The 14,387-nt window shown below is 40.9% G+C and overlaps 1 protein-coding gene across 8 annotated transcripts in view; it reads left to right on the top strand.

Annotated features, from left to right (window-relative positions):
* Positions 1–14,387, top strand: part of Efcab11 (EF-hand calcium binding domain 11) — a 218,423-nt gene that overhangs the window by 25,809 nt on the left and 178,227 nt on the right. For 6 of the 8 annotated variants that reach the window (XR_009593056.1, XR_009593054.1, XR_009593055.1 and 3 more), the window contains exons 4-5: positions 1,387–1,488; positions 2,274–2,364. Coding sequence is in view for 5 of the 8 variants with exons in the window: in XM_060388034.1 (XP_060244017.1) it covers positions 1,387–1,488; positions 2,274–2,364 (193 nt within the window). In the remaining 3 variants the exon portion in view is untranslated. Of the gene's footprint in view, positions 1–1,386; positions 1,489–2,273; positions 2,365–6,478; positions 6,896–9,959; positions 10,403–14,387 lie in introns of those variants that run through there. The other 2 variants (XM_060388036.1, XM_060388035.1) reach the window with 2 other exon arrangements.

The following is a 14,387-nucleotide window of genomic DNA, read 5'->3' as shown; positions in this document are numbered from 1 at the left end:
CTGCATGGTCGCCTTTCATTTCCTACCCCGTGGCTTGACATGAGCTGTCCACTTCCTGGATTGCGTGTCTTCTCATCCTGTAAGCCACTTGCAGTATTTTCATGATTTAGTTCTTAGCTTAACCAGATTCTTCTCAAAGAGCCCCCTCCTCCAGTCTATGGTACAGTGACTCCTGGGTCTCTCTTTCCCGACCTTCCATTCCCTCCCCATCATTGCACATGCTCCAGTTTTCAGGGGTGTGTGCACTTGCAGTGAAACTACATAATGGCCACCTCTCCTAGTACATGGTTTGCCTTGTAACTGGAATTACATTCTTTTTCACCTTCTACCTCCAGCATTTATTACAATGGCTGGCACATAGTGGGTCCTTAAAATTTGTAAAATAATCATTTTAAAGCATAATACAGCTACGTAGATTTTTTTTTAAAGCTCATAAGTCATTAATCTCAAAGAAAAAAAAATGAACCTAAGAAAATTGTTTTACCATTGTAAACTCTTGACGCTATTTTGGGAAAGGCATATGGCTCAATGTTATTAATTATGTCGCCCAAAGGATAGAGTTACACATACTTATTAGATAGTTTGGGGTTATTTTTAAAACAAGCTGATAACTTTTTAATGGAAATCCTACATTATGCAAATGAACTGCCCTTTCTATATATTTCAGGCTCAGTTCACTAAAATGTCTGAATTCTTGGCTCTGCTCCTTAAACCTGCTACAAAGATCACATTAGAATTCATTTTAATAGACCTTGTAAGCACAGTACCCAATCTCATATCATCACGCTGGGCTCTTTTATTACGGGAGTCGCAGGAAGCGGAGCCCGAGGCTGCTAAACACGTTGTGGGGTGTGCCCGGGGCTGGGGACAGTGCCAGCTCCATTGTTTGTGTAATATCCTCTCCACCTCTATCTGTGGCATACAATTGGTGTTGACTTTTGAGAAACTACTTCTCTGACCCTGTCTCCCAGCTGGGGGGAGGAACCTGCTGAAATGACATCTGGCTAGGAAAAAAAGGGCATTAAAGCAGCATAAGGGAAGGAAAATTATGCGACTTTCTTTAATAACTGGTTCCATGCCTGTCTTTTGGATCCATTAGAGGGAGAGGGTTAAACTTTTTCAAGGTCATGGTTCCTCCATTCCTCGAGAAGCTCAGTGAACCTGCGTATCTCTGGTTTTCAGTATTGATTGCTACAGTTGGACTTGCTTTAGCATGTAGCACAACACCATGTCTTTTCGGCTGTATTTATGAGTGAATACCCTTTGTGAAAGATAAAAATCAGATTATTTGTGATATTTATCATTGTTCGTGTCTGGCTTATTTTTTCTTGAAGAGGACTATAGTAATCTTTGGCAAATTTTTCCCCCCAAACCCTCCGCTTCTAGGTATATCACTTGAGGGGTTTTTAAATGTCGTAAAGAGAAAGAAGGAAGCCCAGCTGTATCGGAACGAGATAAGGCACATCTTCACAGCTTTCGACGTGCACTGTAAGTGTTTTAAAGTGTTTTCATGTAAGAATTGCTGCTGAGAAGTTGTGAGTGGTGTTATGTCTCCAGTGAAACAACAGTGACTACTGTACTTTCCGATGTCGGGATACCAAGTCTCTGGCATACTCCCTGGATGAAATATTTAGTCATATAATTGGATTTGTGTACTGTACCTATGTGCTTATCCATTGTACCTATGTTGTGGTGGTAACAGTCAAAGGACTGGCCCTAGGGAATATAGGCCTCAAGCCACCCATGGTCATGTGGGAGACACTTCCGCCACTCTCACTTTGACCTATAGATGCCTGGAAGAATCCACACTAAGAGTGCCTTCCAAGATTTATGTACTGGCTGTGGTTATAGTTTCCCCTGAATACTAATATATCATAGGTCTAACGCTGAACCAGGAAACAATGAATTTGGAAGACTGAAATGTTTCGGCAGATCACAAAGACCCAAAGCCTAATGCATCACGTCTATGTAGTCCTTTCCCTAGGACTTAGGGACTCAGAAAGTGCAAGGCTGGCAGTGGCCTTCCTGCATCTCCAGCATTACCCTAAAGGGCGGGGTACTCCTACCACATTTGAAATTCTTCCAGGGAGATATGTTCAGCGGGTGTGTAGTGACTGTCTATGTCAGATCAACTGTAAATCATTACTGTTTTCTTCCCCTATATGATTGTGATAATATATTAAAATCTATCTTCCTATAGCTGTCATGGCTGAAGTCTTAGTTCACAGGGTTTAAAGGCGTAAGTGAATGTTTAATATTTTGTTTTCATATAGATCATGGATTTTTGACTCTGGAAGATTTCAAAAGGGCGTTTAGCCAAGTGGCTGCCAAGCTTCCGGAGAGGACAGTGCTGGAAGTGTTCAGGTACGGCACTGGTCGCACCCACCGTTTGTGCACCTGCATCTGGACTTTAACACAGAACCTTTGTTTATGCTGACTTTTCGCTTCTGGACATTTAGGTTGTGGCCCAGGAGAGAAATCCGTAGTTAGCCGTGAGCCTAGCCACCTGCTCTGACAGGGGCTTATAAGGACAGGAATAAGAGAACCTTGTAAATTTATGTGTCATGAAAAGCTTTACTGACCTTCGACATGGCCTGCCTTTGTCAGCAAGACGACACATGGTTTTCAGGTTGGGGAGGAGAGCTGGAGGCAAATGGCGACCCCTCATTCATTTGCTGCCCAAACTGCTGCCACCAGTCATGGCTTACACATGATGTGTACATTAAGGTTGCACCATACAGTCTTCTTCAAAGTGGTCTGAGGACAGTCTGTGTTGGGAACCTGCAGACTTTGTTGGTGAACCTGCAGACTTTGTTGGTGGTCTTAGCACCCGCACAGGCAGGCCTGAGAAAGTGGCCTAGCCGCCTCTTCTCTGATCCCTAGCTTGAGCCTGTTGTCAGCTGTCGTCAGGTATATTGATTAAACCTTAATCACTAGCAACATCCAGAAAAACCTTAATGCTGAAAGATCACAAAATATATACATGTATTTCTCTCCAAGAACCCAGACCTGAATGGTAACATCATAGCTGTCAGGGATTCAGTTCCCCATTTCTTGTTCCTCTGGCTGCTTTAACTCCTGGCTGCTTCTTCCTCTGGGGTGGCTATTTAAATTGCAGCCCTCCGACCTGAATACCAACATCAGGAGGAAAGGGCACAGAAAACCAACCCTTCTTTTGAAGTTATGTATCATTCCTTTACATCCCAGTGACCAAAACATAGGTTCCCTGCTTGTATGTGCAAGGGAAAGAGGGAGGGCCTTTGAACCATCCTGGGCCCACTTAATAGAGGTTCTGACCCCGAAGAAGAAGGAGAGGGGATGGATATTGGGGGACATCTGGCAGAGATTCCCTTTTGGGAGAAAAGTAATTGAACAGAATCTGGCCGGAAGCCAGCCCTGCTCAATAGAAATTATCAAGCAGGTTATTTGAATAAGGATGGCACGCATTATCATTAACAGTGACATATATGAAATTCATTTGCTGCCTCGCTCACAGGCAAGCCATTGAGCAGGCTATTGAAGGAGAGCATGTATCCTGGTGCATACAAAGTGGTACCAGAGCATGTAGGTGATGTTCTTAAACGCATATTAGCATCTGTTTACGTGCCTCATGGCGAGATGAGTGAACATCAACATATTTCCACCTTGCAGTGGTAGATGTTGAGAGGAACTAAATATTGGCATCTATTTCCCATTCCATTAAAAAAAAAAAAAAAAAAGGGAGCTGCCCAACTTCGCTGTTTGTTACATGGTTGTAAAGATTTTTGGAGAAAAATGTAGCAGGCATTTTGGCTACTTTGTAGGGTTTTTTTTTGTTGTTTTTGTTTCTTCCTTTCTTTTCCACCTTTTTATCCCCACCTCTTCTCTCCCCCTACTGCTAGATGAGAGAAAAAAGGATAGAAGTGAAAGGGGTGACATTATCATTAGACTACTTCCTGCTGATTAGGGGGTGTCAAGTTCCTTGGGGGCAATCAGGATATCTAATTTCGTCTAATTTCTTCTTGTTGATTTTTTGTGCACAATTACCTAACCACCACCCACCCACCCAGGAACAACCCACCTATCAGGGCCCTGTCATATTTATGTATCATCTGAAAATTTCCCAGAATTCCAAATGTCACACAGTCATGAAACAAATCATAGTCAGCTGCTCCAAAACAGCCCCATATCCCCCCCACCCCCGGGATTAAAACTAAAACATATTTCCATAACATTTCTGTGGGGGGAGGTTGTTTTGTTTTGTTTTTGTTGTTTTCTTGAGGCAGGGTTTCTCTGTGTAGCCTTGGCTGTCCTGGACTCACTTTATAGACCAGGCTGGCCTCGAACTCACAGAGTTCCTGTGTAACCCCTGAGTGCTGGGATTACAAGTGTGTACCACTGTGACCAGCTAGTTCTGTATTTTTTAAAGAAACCAAAATTACAAAATTCTCACTACAGAAAAAAAATTTTTTTTTTTTCTGGTCCTGGACCTTAGGCCTAGGGCTTTTGCATGCTATGCAACTGCCCTATCATGGAATTACACACCCAGGCCACTTTGTAGTTTTTATGTTAGTCAGAACCTCATTAGGTTGTGGACACTGGCTGGAAACTTATAACTGTAGCCCAGGCAGGTCTTAAATTAGTGTTATCTTGCCTGGGCCACCTGAGTAGCTAAAATTATAGCCCTTTGAGATAGAGACAGTGCATAACCATGAGTGAAAAAGTAACAGCTTCCATTCCAAACTCCACCCTGCCACCTTGTAGAAAATAGTTGGAAAACATGTTTGTAAATATGACTTTATTTAACCAAATCACCTGTGTTGCCTATTAAAACTCTGTCTCTGTGCGTTCGCTAAGTTGGAAAATGAAGTGGCCCAACCTGGCTAAAAATATCTTGCCGTTTTAGTAGTTTTAATTTTTTTTCAAGTGTGACAGTATGTGTGGGTAAGGGGTCTTTGAGGCTCTACCTCCTCCTTGTACCCTGCCCCTTCCTGAGGAGCTTTTGACAGTGAGTGGCAGTTGTGGGAATGGATGGACACTGTCCTTAGGAGTGTAGACACTGGTAATTAGCCCTACACCCATGCACACCCAGCCATCCTTAGATTCAGTGGCACATTAAAAAAAAAAATGTCACGACAGTAAGAAGGGGACGTTTTGGGAAGCAGAAGGTTCCAGGGGGCATGGAGGGGGTGAGATAGGGGGTGAGGGGTGATTATAATCGAAATACATTGTATGCAGGTATAAAGTTATCAGAGTAAATTAAAATTGGTGTTTTTTAAAATAAGTTTCAAGATCTTAATACGTTTTCAAAACCTATCTGATATCACTAAAGGTAGATACTTATTTCTGGGTTCTAGTCAGCAATAGCAAAACAATATTAAGTAAACAAATTCAAATCCAGCTAAACCTTTTCATTATCAGAGGATGGAACTGAAAGCTCAGGGTATTAGGGCCACGATCACCTAGTCTCATTTAGAGCAGCATAATTTCATGAGGTATGTGTGACAGCTCTTAAAACCAAGTCTCAACAAAGATTGAACTTTAAATTTCTCAGTCAGAGAGCATTAAGTCAAGATGTCCCAAAATAATAAAGTAAATGAAATCACATTATTATTAAATGTTATGAATAATTTCTAGTGATACTATAGTTATTTGCCATTAATGATAATATTTAATTTACATATTAAATTACTTAGCTATTTTCTATTATATTTTATAATTACATAATATATTACTACAGTAGCACATGTAGGTATGTTGTAGTTATTGATTAATATTTACTGTTGGTTTATGTTTTAGTAATGCTGCTATTAGTCCTAAACAGCTGTATACCCAAATCACCACACAGACACTGGGATTTATTTCATCAACCTAGAACACAATGCTGGGCAATAGTTGTTCCATCCTAAACCTCCAAGCCCACGTAGTTTCTACCATTCAGATTTCCCATATACTTGCTTTTTGTGATATATTAGGTCCAGTCCATCTCTCCACGTGGATCGAACACCTTTTCTCCTGCCTCTGTTCTCCCAGCTCTGCCTCACCCTTTTTCCTCCCACTCATTTTCTGCCCTCTGGCTCCTCCCCTCTTTCCTGTCCCATTGCTCAACATTGTGGCTAGTTGCTTTATTTTGGCCTGTTTACACAAAGTTGAGGCAGGATGCTTAGAATAAGTATCACAATGCAATATCCAGATTGAAACCAGAAAGTGGGGGGAGGGGAAAAATCAGCATTTGAATGAACAAGAGTAAGGTGTATACATTTCAAAAGAACATTATACCAACATACATATAAGCTGTAAATGCACATATTTTTATTGTGGACTATGTGCTTTCAAATCATGTGATATTTACTCCTATTGTAGGTTCAAAACAATTTGGGGACGACTATAATATACTACCAAAACAGGACATTTTAGTTGTCTGAATGTGCCTTGTTTTAATTTATGATATGAGGCTGGAGAAAGGCTCATTAGCTAAGATCATTTGCTATCCTTGCAGAGGCAGCACACACATTGGGTGAATCAGAGCTACCTGTGACTTCTGTTCCAGACAATCTGATGTTCTCCCAGCTTCCAAGGCAACCTGAACACATGTGCACAAGCACATAAAGATAAAAAGTTTAAAAGTTATTATATTAACACCATGATCTATAAACTAGAAATAAAAGAATATAAATATAAACAACTGTTGAACTCAAAAGGGAAAGAAAAATATTTCCCCTTTGTGCAAATTGAAATAAATAGGCCAAAGAAATAGAGACGTAAGATACACAGTCAGCATCCTGTGTCTGTGGTACAAATGGTTTTCAGGCACAGGAGAATAAAAGTGAGTTGCTGAGGCTCTTCATGACGTACAGCACATTGATGTTTCCAAGGCCAGAGAAGCCGGAAGAATTTCAACAGGACCACAGTTCCTTGTGGTTGGACTGACTTGGCGGGAGGTGGGGAGTGGGGGTGGGGGTGGGTGCATCTTTCCATCTAATGGCTTCCAAGTTCTCCTGGAGAAGTTTCTAGAGATCAAGAATAATCACTTTCGCTAAAGTGTTACGCTCAGGATGCGAGGCTAAGCACTGCACTCAGGGTCAGCCGCTTTGGACCCAGAGAAGAGCACGTCTGATTGCATGCGGGTTGATGCCCCAGGTCCCGCCTCTGAGAAAAAGGTATCAGACGGGTCTGATGCTCTTTGGGTGGATGACACCTAAATGAACATCGGTACAAAGTCCCAATTTATTTCTAATATCAGAGATCAGACCTCTACTCTTGCCTGATGCGTCTAAAACAAAAAGGGGGAACTGTAGAGAGCTGCGGAATGCTATGCCTTAAAGATGGAGCTGGTTTCCGCCTTCCACCTTCCCGATGATGAGTGCTCTCTGTCACGAACGACTCCACATTTGGCTAAGGCTGAGGATCTTGGCTTGCTTCCATGTATGTGGACCTATCTGCATTGCCCTCGTGGCATGCTGGGGTTGGCTACCCAGAGGCTGTGGGCTGGCTTTCCCCAGGGTCAGATGATTGTTCAAGGTTCCTGAATAAACTGCATTGAAAAAAAAAAGAAAAAAAAAAGGCACAGCAATGTGTAAACCCCCATTTCCAAGTGGATCGGGGAAGAATTTGAGACAATAATTACTGTGTCTTATCCTTATTTCTGCTCACCTATTGTAATTATTTCCCTTCCAACTTCAGCCAAAAACACATTAAAACCCGTTGTGATAAAGAAAAAAAAAAAAAAAAAAAAAGAATAATCACTTTCAGAAGTGACTACCCTGGTTACACTCTCATTCTGTAAACTGAATCAAACAACAATAAAACCAAATAAGCAAATAACAAAAGGATGCAACAAAGTGTTACTTTACTTTCTAACTTGAAAAGAACACTAGTGTGTCCATAATTAATTCAGAGCACCAAAAGAGTAAAATGGGATATTTTTATACTGTTGATTGGCTGTTTTGTTGCTGTTTAGTGGTTATGTTACAAGGAAAAGCGATGTGTTTCTCTCTCTCTCTCTCTCTCTCTCTATATATATATATATATATATATATTTCTAAAATTCATATTCTGACTGCTCTGTAGGTCTTACCTTTACTGTTTCGATAGTCCTGCAGTTAGATGGATTCAAACTTACTGTGTTCCCTATTTTTGCTTGTAAGGATTACAGGAGCCATATTTCCAATTGCCTATTATAGTCAGACATAATTACCTGGAACATTGTACCTGGATAAAATTATATAGCGGGTCAATGCTAAAATTTTATAGTCAGCTTTTTATTTTTTGAAATATTCATCTATTCTTATGTTGGAAGTTCTTCTTTCTAAAGTTGTTGTGTTTTTTTTTAATTTTGAATCATTTGTAGGCATATGTATCTGTGTGAAGGTTAGTGTATGTGCAGGCAGTTGGCTACAGAAGCCAGAAGAGGGCGTTAGATTCCCTGGAGCTGGAGTTACAGGTGGCTGTGAGGTCCTCTGCATGCCTCTTCTTATGTTTCCTATATTGTCTCTTTTCATTTGTTACTTGGCTCTTCTGGCTTTTTAGTTTCTGATTTGGTTTTGTTTTCCTCTTCTATTTCTCTGTTGAGCTGTATCTACTAACTTCCTTGTTACTTTGCTGTACTGTTATTTTACAGTATCTCCTTTGTGCTGTTTATGTGTCATTTCAGTCCTGTCATAGAGACATGATTGCTTTATTGGGGAAGCAATCATTTTAGAGATTTCATCGTTAGGCAGGATATGGTGTCACTCACTTAGAACGTCAGCATTTTGGAGACCAACACAGGAGGTTCAAGAGTTCAGAGCCTGCCTCAGCCAGATAGTGAGCTCTCACCCAGCCTGGACTACATGAAACCCTGTTAAAAAACGAAAGGGAAGGAAGGAAGAAACAGACTGCTTTCAGCATTTGAAACTTAGCAACTTTTGTTCTAGAGCTGAGTCATGATTTGTGTATTGATGTATTAAAGTCAGTGAGGCTATACCCAAGATTAATGTTGCATTCAGAAGTTCTTAGTTAAATTCTTTCCTCGATCTTCCCCACTTTTGATCAAAACAGGCACTATGTTTCCTCCTTAACACTAATTGAACCTACTGGAGACTTCATAGTGTTGTCTTTTTTATGTTAAAAAAAATCTTTACAGAGTTTAATGAGTACAGCTAAAACTCTTTAACCTAGCTCTGCAATATCTGGCCCCCTTTTCTACATCTGGTTCCTTCCAGGCTCATCTTTCACTTGTCTCAAGTTCCTGTTTCCCTTGGCATGATATTTGTGCCGTTGATTGTCTGATGAGCATTCTCACTTCATTCTGTTTCCCTTGCCTGGCATGGACTTGCCCTACTCTTGACCTGTCCAGATTTGAACATTCTTCTACAGTACTGCTTGTAAACCCTGTTTATTCCTGCACTGAATGGTTGTGTCTCCTTTCTTTAAACTTGGATAGAATTTATTGTTATACATTAATCCATTCTAAACAGAGATGCAGTGTTTATGATTATCTCCATAAAGTACTTCAAGCTCTTCAGGTTTATGGACTTTTCTCTCACCATCTTTGGTCACTAGCATGCTGCCTTATGTGTTGTGGTTAATAAATGATTGTTGGTCTATTTGTCACTCATTTGAAACACCCAGTGCCAGTAAAAGTTCTCATTTATAGTTTTCTTTATGGCTTACTTCTCACAAACTAGAAAAGAATACTTTAAACTTAAGACCAAAGCCTGATAGCCACATGTGGCCTTGCTTTCCATCTTCTTTTCTTGCATGTGATTGTCATGCATTAATCTCTTGACTGCCTGTCTTTTGCTGTGTTGGTGGGGGTGGTTAGTTCATGGTTTCGCCTCAGCAGTCATCAGGAAGTGGACCTTCTTTTTTGCGTGTATATATATGTTTATGTCACCTCGTTCAGGCCTGTCTCCGTGTTACTGTAAGCACTGGTATTTGTATATTCCTACCACCTGTCAGCTGGCAAAGAGCTCTAGCAATCCTCCTCTGCTTCCCAGTTATTAAATGGAAAATGCATGTGCAAATGACAAGTGCTTTGACCAGGATCCTGAGTGCACAGCCGGATTGCTACCAACCAACGTACAGTGGAAGCACTGAGCCATCAAAGCACCCTCTGGCAATACGTGGAGACATTCAAGTTATACGTTGTATTTTTGCTGTAAGAATCCCCTTCTTCAGAATCCTTGGAGGAAGTTCAAAGTACATAGTCCATCTAACTCTCTTCTGAAGAGTATTAAAGTTGGTTGAAAGTAAGAACATCATGACTTATTAAATAATACATGATCAGTGTCTGAGTGTTGGTAGGAGGTTGGAGTTTAGGAAGGCAATTTTAAAAGGGAGTGATGGATATTCTCTTGGCAAAAAATTACATATGCCTCATGTCACAGCTATAATCGATGGTAGAATTGTCTTGAGCTGGGATAAAATAAGCCAACAGACACTTCTTTCTACTGAGTGAAGATTATTATTGTGTATATTTTATGTTTTATGTTAATATAAATTATATATGGTTTATATTATGTATAAATTATTACATAATTTCAGAATAGATGGGCCCAAAGGACAGTTATTTAAGACAACATTTGTTTCTTCCTATCATTTGCATCTCTTGAAATGTTATTCCTCACTGTGCTCTTTGACTGCCCCATGCCCTTCAGCAAGTAACCAGTTTGTTGTGTACAGTTTTCTTGAATCACCTCCAGTAGAATTGTTTCCCTGACATTACTTTGTGTATCAGCATGTAACTCGTAACCTTGGTGAGACCAGAGCTCTGATGTTCAGTGCCTACTTGGGTGAGTGTGGTGCTCATCTGTAATTACTTGCATGCCTCTGCATAGGAAAATATAAAAGACTTGAAATCATTTCTTGGTAGTCATATACATAGGCAGCGGTCACTAGCTATATCTGCATGTACTTCCCAACAGGTAGATAATTCTGAAGTATCATGCCATACCCCGTAAATATAGATTATTGTATATCAATCAGAATTGAAACATACAAAATGCATAAATAGTTCTGTTCTCGTCATTTTTATTAGCAGTTGAGGCCCTACTGACATAAATCATTTCTTTCTGCTTGAGGAACAGTCATTCTTCCAGTATGACACTTAGAACTAGTGACACAGGAATTAACTACAGTTCAGGACCTGGATGACAAAATGGGTAGAGAAGAGTGATGGCTTCATCACATGGGGTTGTAATAGATTCTGTTATTTTTATTTCTTTGGTTCACCTAACTTACTGTAATCAAAGATATATGATTTGATAGGACTGAGTGCTTAATCTCTTTTACATTTAGGAGCCCCAGGTTTTATATTTTTTTCTCACGCTAAAAACCACCAAGATACAAACTAACTTGTCCTTTAAGGCCCAGTGCGTGTATTTCCTGTCTTGAAAGCTAGTTCTGTCCTGTACTCTGTCCATATGTTTTCCATTCCCTACCAAGGAAATTGTCTCAACTTTCTGCTTTAAAATACGAATCCTCCACAAACATCTTTGTCTTTGTGCTTCTACATCGTTATCTGTGTACCCACATTCTTTCCAGCATTAGACTGTGTGTTTAGCGTGAGCAGGCATGGTAGAATATTTATCACCACACTCTGCACGGCTCACAGCTCAGTTTAGTGCAGTTGGCTACGTTTGGAATGAATGGCTTACACAGAGAAGGGTGTTTTATTACACTTTGTGGTTGTTTGCTTGCTTGTTTTACTCTGCAGTTGGGGCTCTGGTGCCACGTCAGGATCATGGAGTCCAGTCAAGGCCCTGGCTAGGAATCAGAAGACTTGAGCTCTAGTCCCAGTCCTGTCACTGATCTGTCTTTCTACTTGTCACCTAGCCTTTCCAGTTAGACTCTTCATTTCCGCAGTAAGGGGGTGCTGCTAGGCTTCTTCTAACTCAGAAATGCGCTGGTAGGGCTATTTATCATGGGGAGTGGCGTAGGAGACTCTTATTTTCTCTCTGTTCCACAGATATTCAGGAGCCTCCGCAGTAGGAATACAGATGTGGCCTGTCAGTGTAACAAAGACTATTCTTAAGACGAAATTGCTGGGCGTGACAGCTGTCCAGTCCTAGGTTTGGTTTTGAGATGTCACTGTAGCAAGTGTTTGGCCACTGTCTCCTGCTCCTCATCTACATATGTGGCTGAATATGCTGTTCCTGCAGAACTAGCACAAGGACCATTTTTCTTATAATTCAGCTGTCACATAAGAGACTGCTACCATGGTTTCTTTCTGTGACCAAATGTTGCTAACCCGTTCAGCCATCCTTGGTGTTATTAATAGCCACGCATCATGAATGTATTCATGCCACTCTCCTTCATAGCAAAAGGAATCAATTTCTTGGTTTTTTTTTTTTTTTCCCTTTGTGGAACTTTGTGGTAGGAATTTTAATCATATTGTATATTGTATATATCAAATAAAATGTGCATTTCCTAAAGGAATTTTATACTTTATGAGATATTTAATACAACATTATTTTACCTCTTCTTATTTTCAAGATAGAGTTTTATCCTGCAGCCCAGATTTGCCTGTCACATGGTATGTAGGCCAGGCTGGCCTTGAACTCAAAGCCATTCTTCCCCTTCTGCCTCAAAATTGTGTTTAAATGTTATGGAAAAAAAAATTGGTTCAGAATTAAGAAGTGTATCAAAATTACTATCCTAAAATCAGATTGAAGGTTTCCGGGACTGCATTTTTATCTATGACATAGAAGCCTCTGTCTTTGCTCCCTTAAGCTCTGACATCTTGTCTACCTTCCTCTTACTCAGCCATTCTCTTCCACCAAACTACCTTGAATAAATATACTCTTCTTTGGCAGTGAGCTCTAGAGATATATATCAGCACAGGGACTTATTGCAGTACTAATCTCAGCCCGCTGAATCACTTGTATTCACTTTAATATGATCCCTTCACGATTAATATTTGCATTAAACTTTGGAAATCACTAGTCTACCTTTCTAGTTAAGTTTAGGCTAATGAGAGTAAATTATCACTACATTTTAACGTTCCTTTCTCAGTTCACTATCTTCTCATAGACACCCAGCCTCTCACAGCCTACTGTGGAAACATCCAGATTAACACATAAGGCCAATGGACTAACAGAACCGGAATGCCTTTTTGGCATGTTCTCCCCCATTTCTTGGCTGAAGAGTGTTCCAGTCCACACACCATGCGTTGAGCCCATCTCATCTGTTCTTCCGTATTTCCGCTCAGGCCAGGTTCACTGCTCTGTCTCCACCCACATCCCCATCTCCTTATCTAAGTGGTGTCCCTTGCTGCTCCAGCCCACAAAACAACCTTCGTAGTCTCCAGAACTGCCGAGGCACAGGGCCGTGTTAGCATAATCGCCAACTGTGACTGCTGTTGCCTGAGGGTTTGCTCTGTGCCCAGCACTGTGTGGAAGCTCATGGACCGTGCTGTCCATGCCCGCTTTACAAACAAGGAAATATCTTGAGAGGTCAAAGGATTTGCTCCAGACCACCAGCTGGTTAGTAATGGAACCAAGATTCAGAGTCAGGCAAGCTGACTGCAGTTTACGTTCTCAGTCACTTTCTGTTTCTCTCAGCAGTATCAACATTCTGCAGGCGGGGCTATGCCTTTGTATCCCCAACAACACAAGAAAGGCAGGCATGTTGCCCAAAATGTGTTCTTGATAAACCGGCTGCATAGTTGTGCAGCTCTTCCCTGTTCCTGTGAATTGGTTTGGTTTGGTTTTGACTGTTGAGATTTCATCTGATTATCTGCAATATAAACAAAAGACACTGTTTACAAAAATACACACAAAGGGAGCTGAGACAGCGTTTTATCATGTGAAAACCTGCAAGCATTCAAGTTCTGGATGCTTTGATAGGAATGTGAGTGTTACACGCCTTGCCTGGGGAATTCTAGCACAGTACCAAAATATCTTCCAAGTGCATTGCAAAAAAAGCAAATTTGTAAAACTGGTGAATGGAGGTAGACTTTTGGCTGAGGTGAACATGCGAACCCGTTTATTCTCTGTCCTCATAAGGCAGGGCTATCCTTTGATTCGTTATAAGACTTTTACTCTGTTGCAGTGAGCTCAACATTGTGGCTTCTAATTTCTACCTTGCTTGCATTCTCTATTCTTTTCTCCTTCTTGTTTGAAGCCTGCTACTAGAGAAAAGAAGAACAAACTTATAACTACATCCTCCATCGACTTGATATGAAGCTCTTTCATGTGTGTTCTTTCCTTTGGCTACTGCCTGTGTAACCCTTGAGCCTACTGATGGCCTTTAAAGATTCGGGTCTCCCCAGTCCCCAAGACAATCTCAGGTGACACAGAACAGTTGTATTGTATTCTCACTGCCTTTACTGTCTCTCAATTCTTGTCTCCTCATCACTCTCTTCTGTCCTCCTCAACGTTGGCACTTAGAATTGTAAAACCTCAGAACAGGTTACTGGTGGACAG

This window comes from Meriones unguiculatus, chromosome 7 (genome assembly GCF_030254825.1).
Source record: "Meriones unguiculatus strain TT.TT164.6M chromosome 7, Bangor_MerUng_6.1, whole genome shotgun sequence".
In the NCBI taxonomy this organism is placed as follows: domain Eukaryota; kingdom Metazoa; phylum Chordata; class Mammalia; order Rodentia; family Muridae; genus Meriones; species Meriones unguiculatus.
The sequence above is the reverse complement of the archived record's forward strand: the minus strand, read 5'-3'. Positions and strand labels throughout refer to the sequence as shown.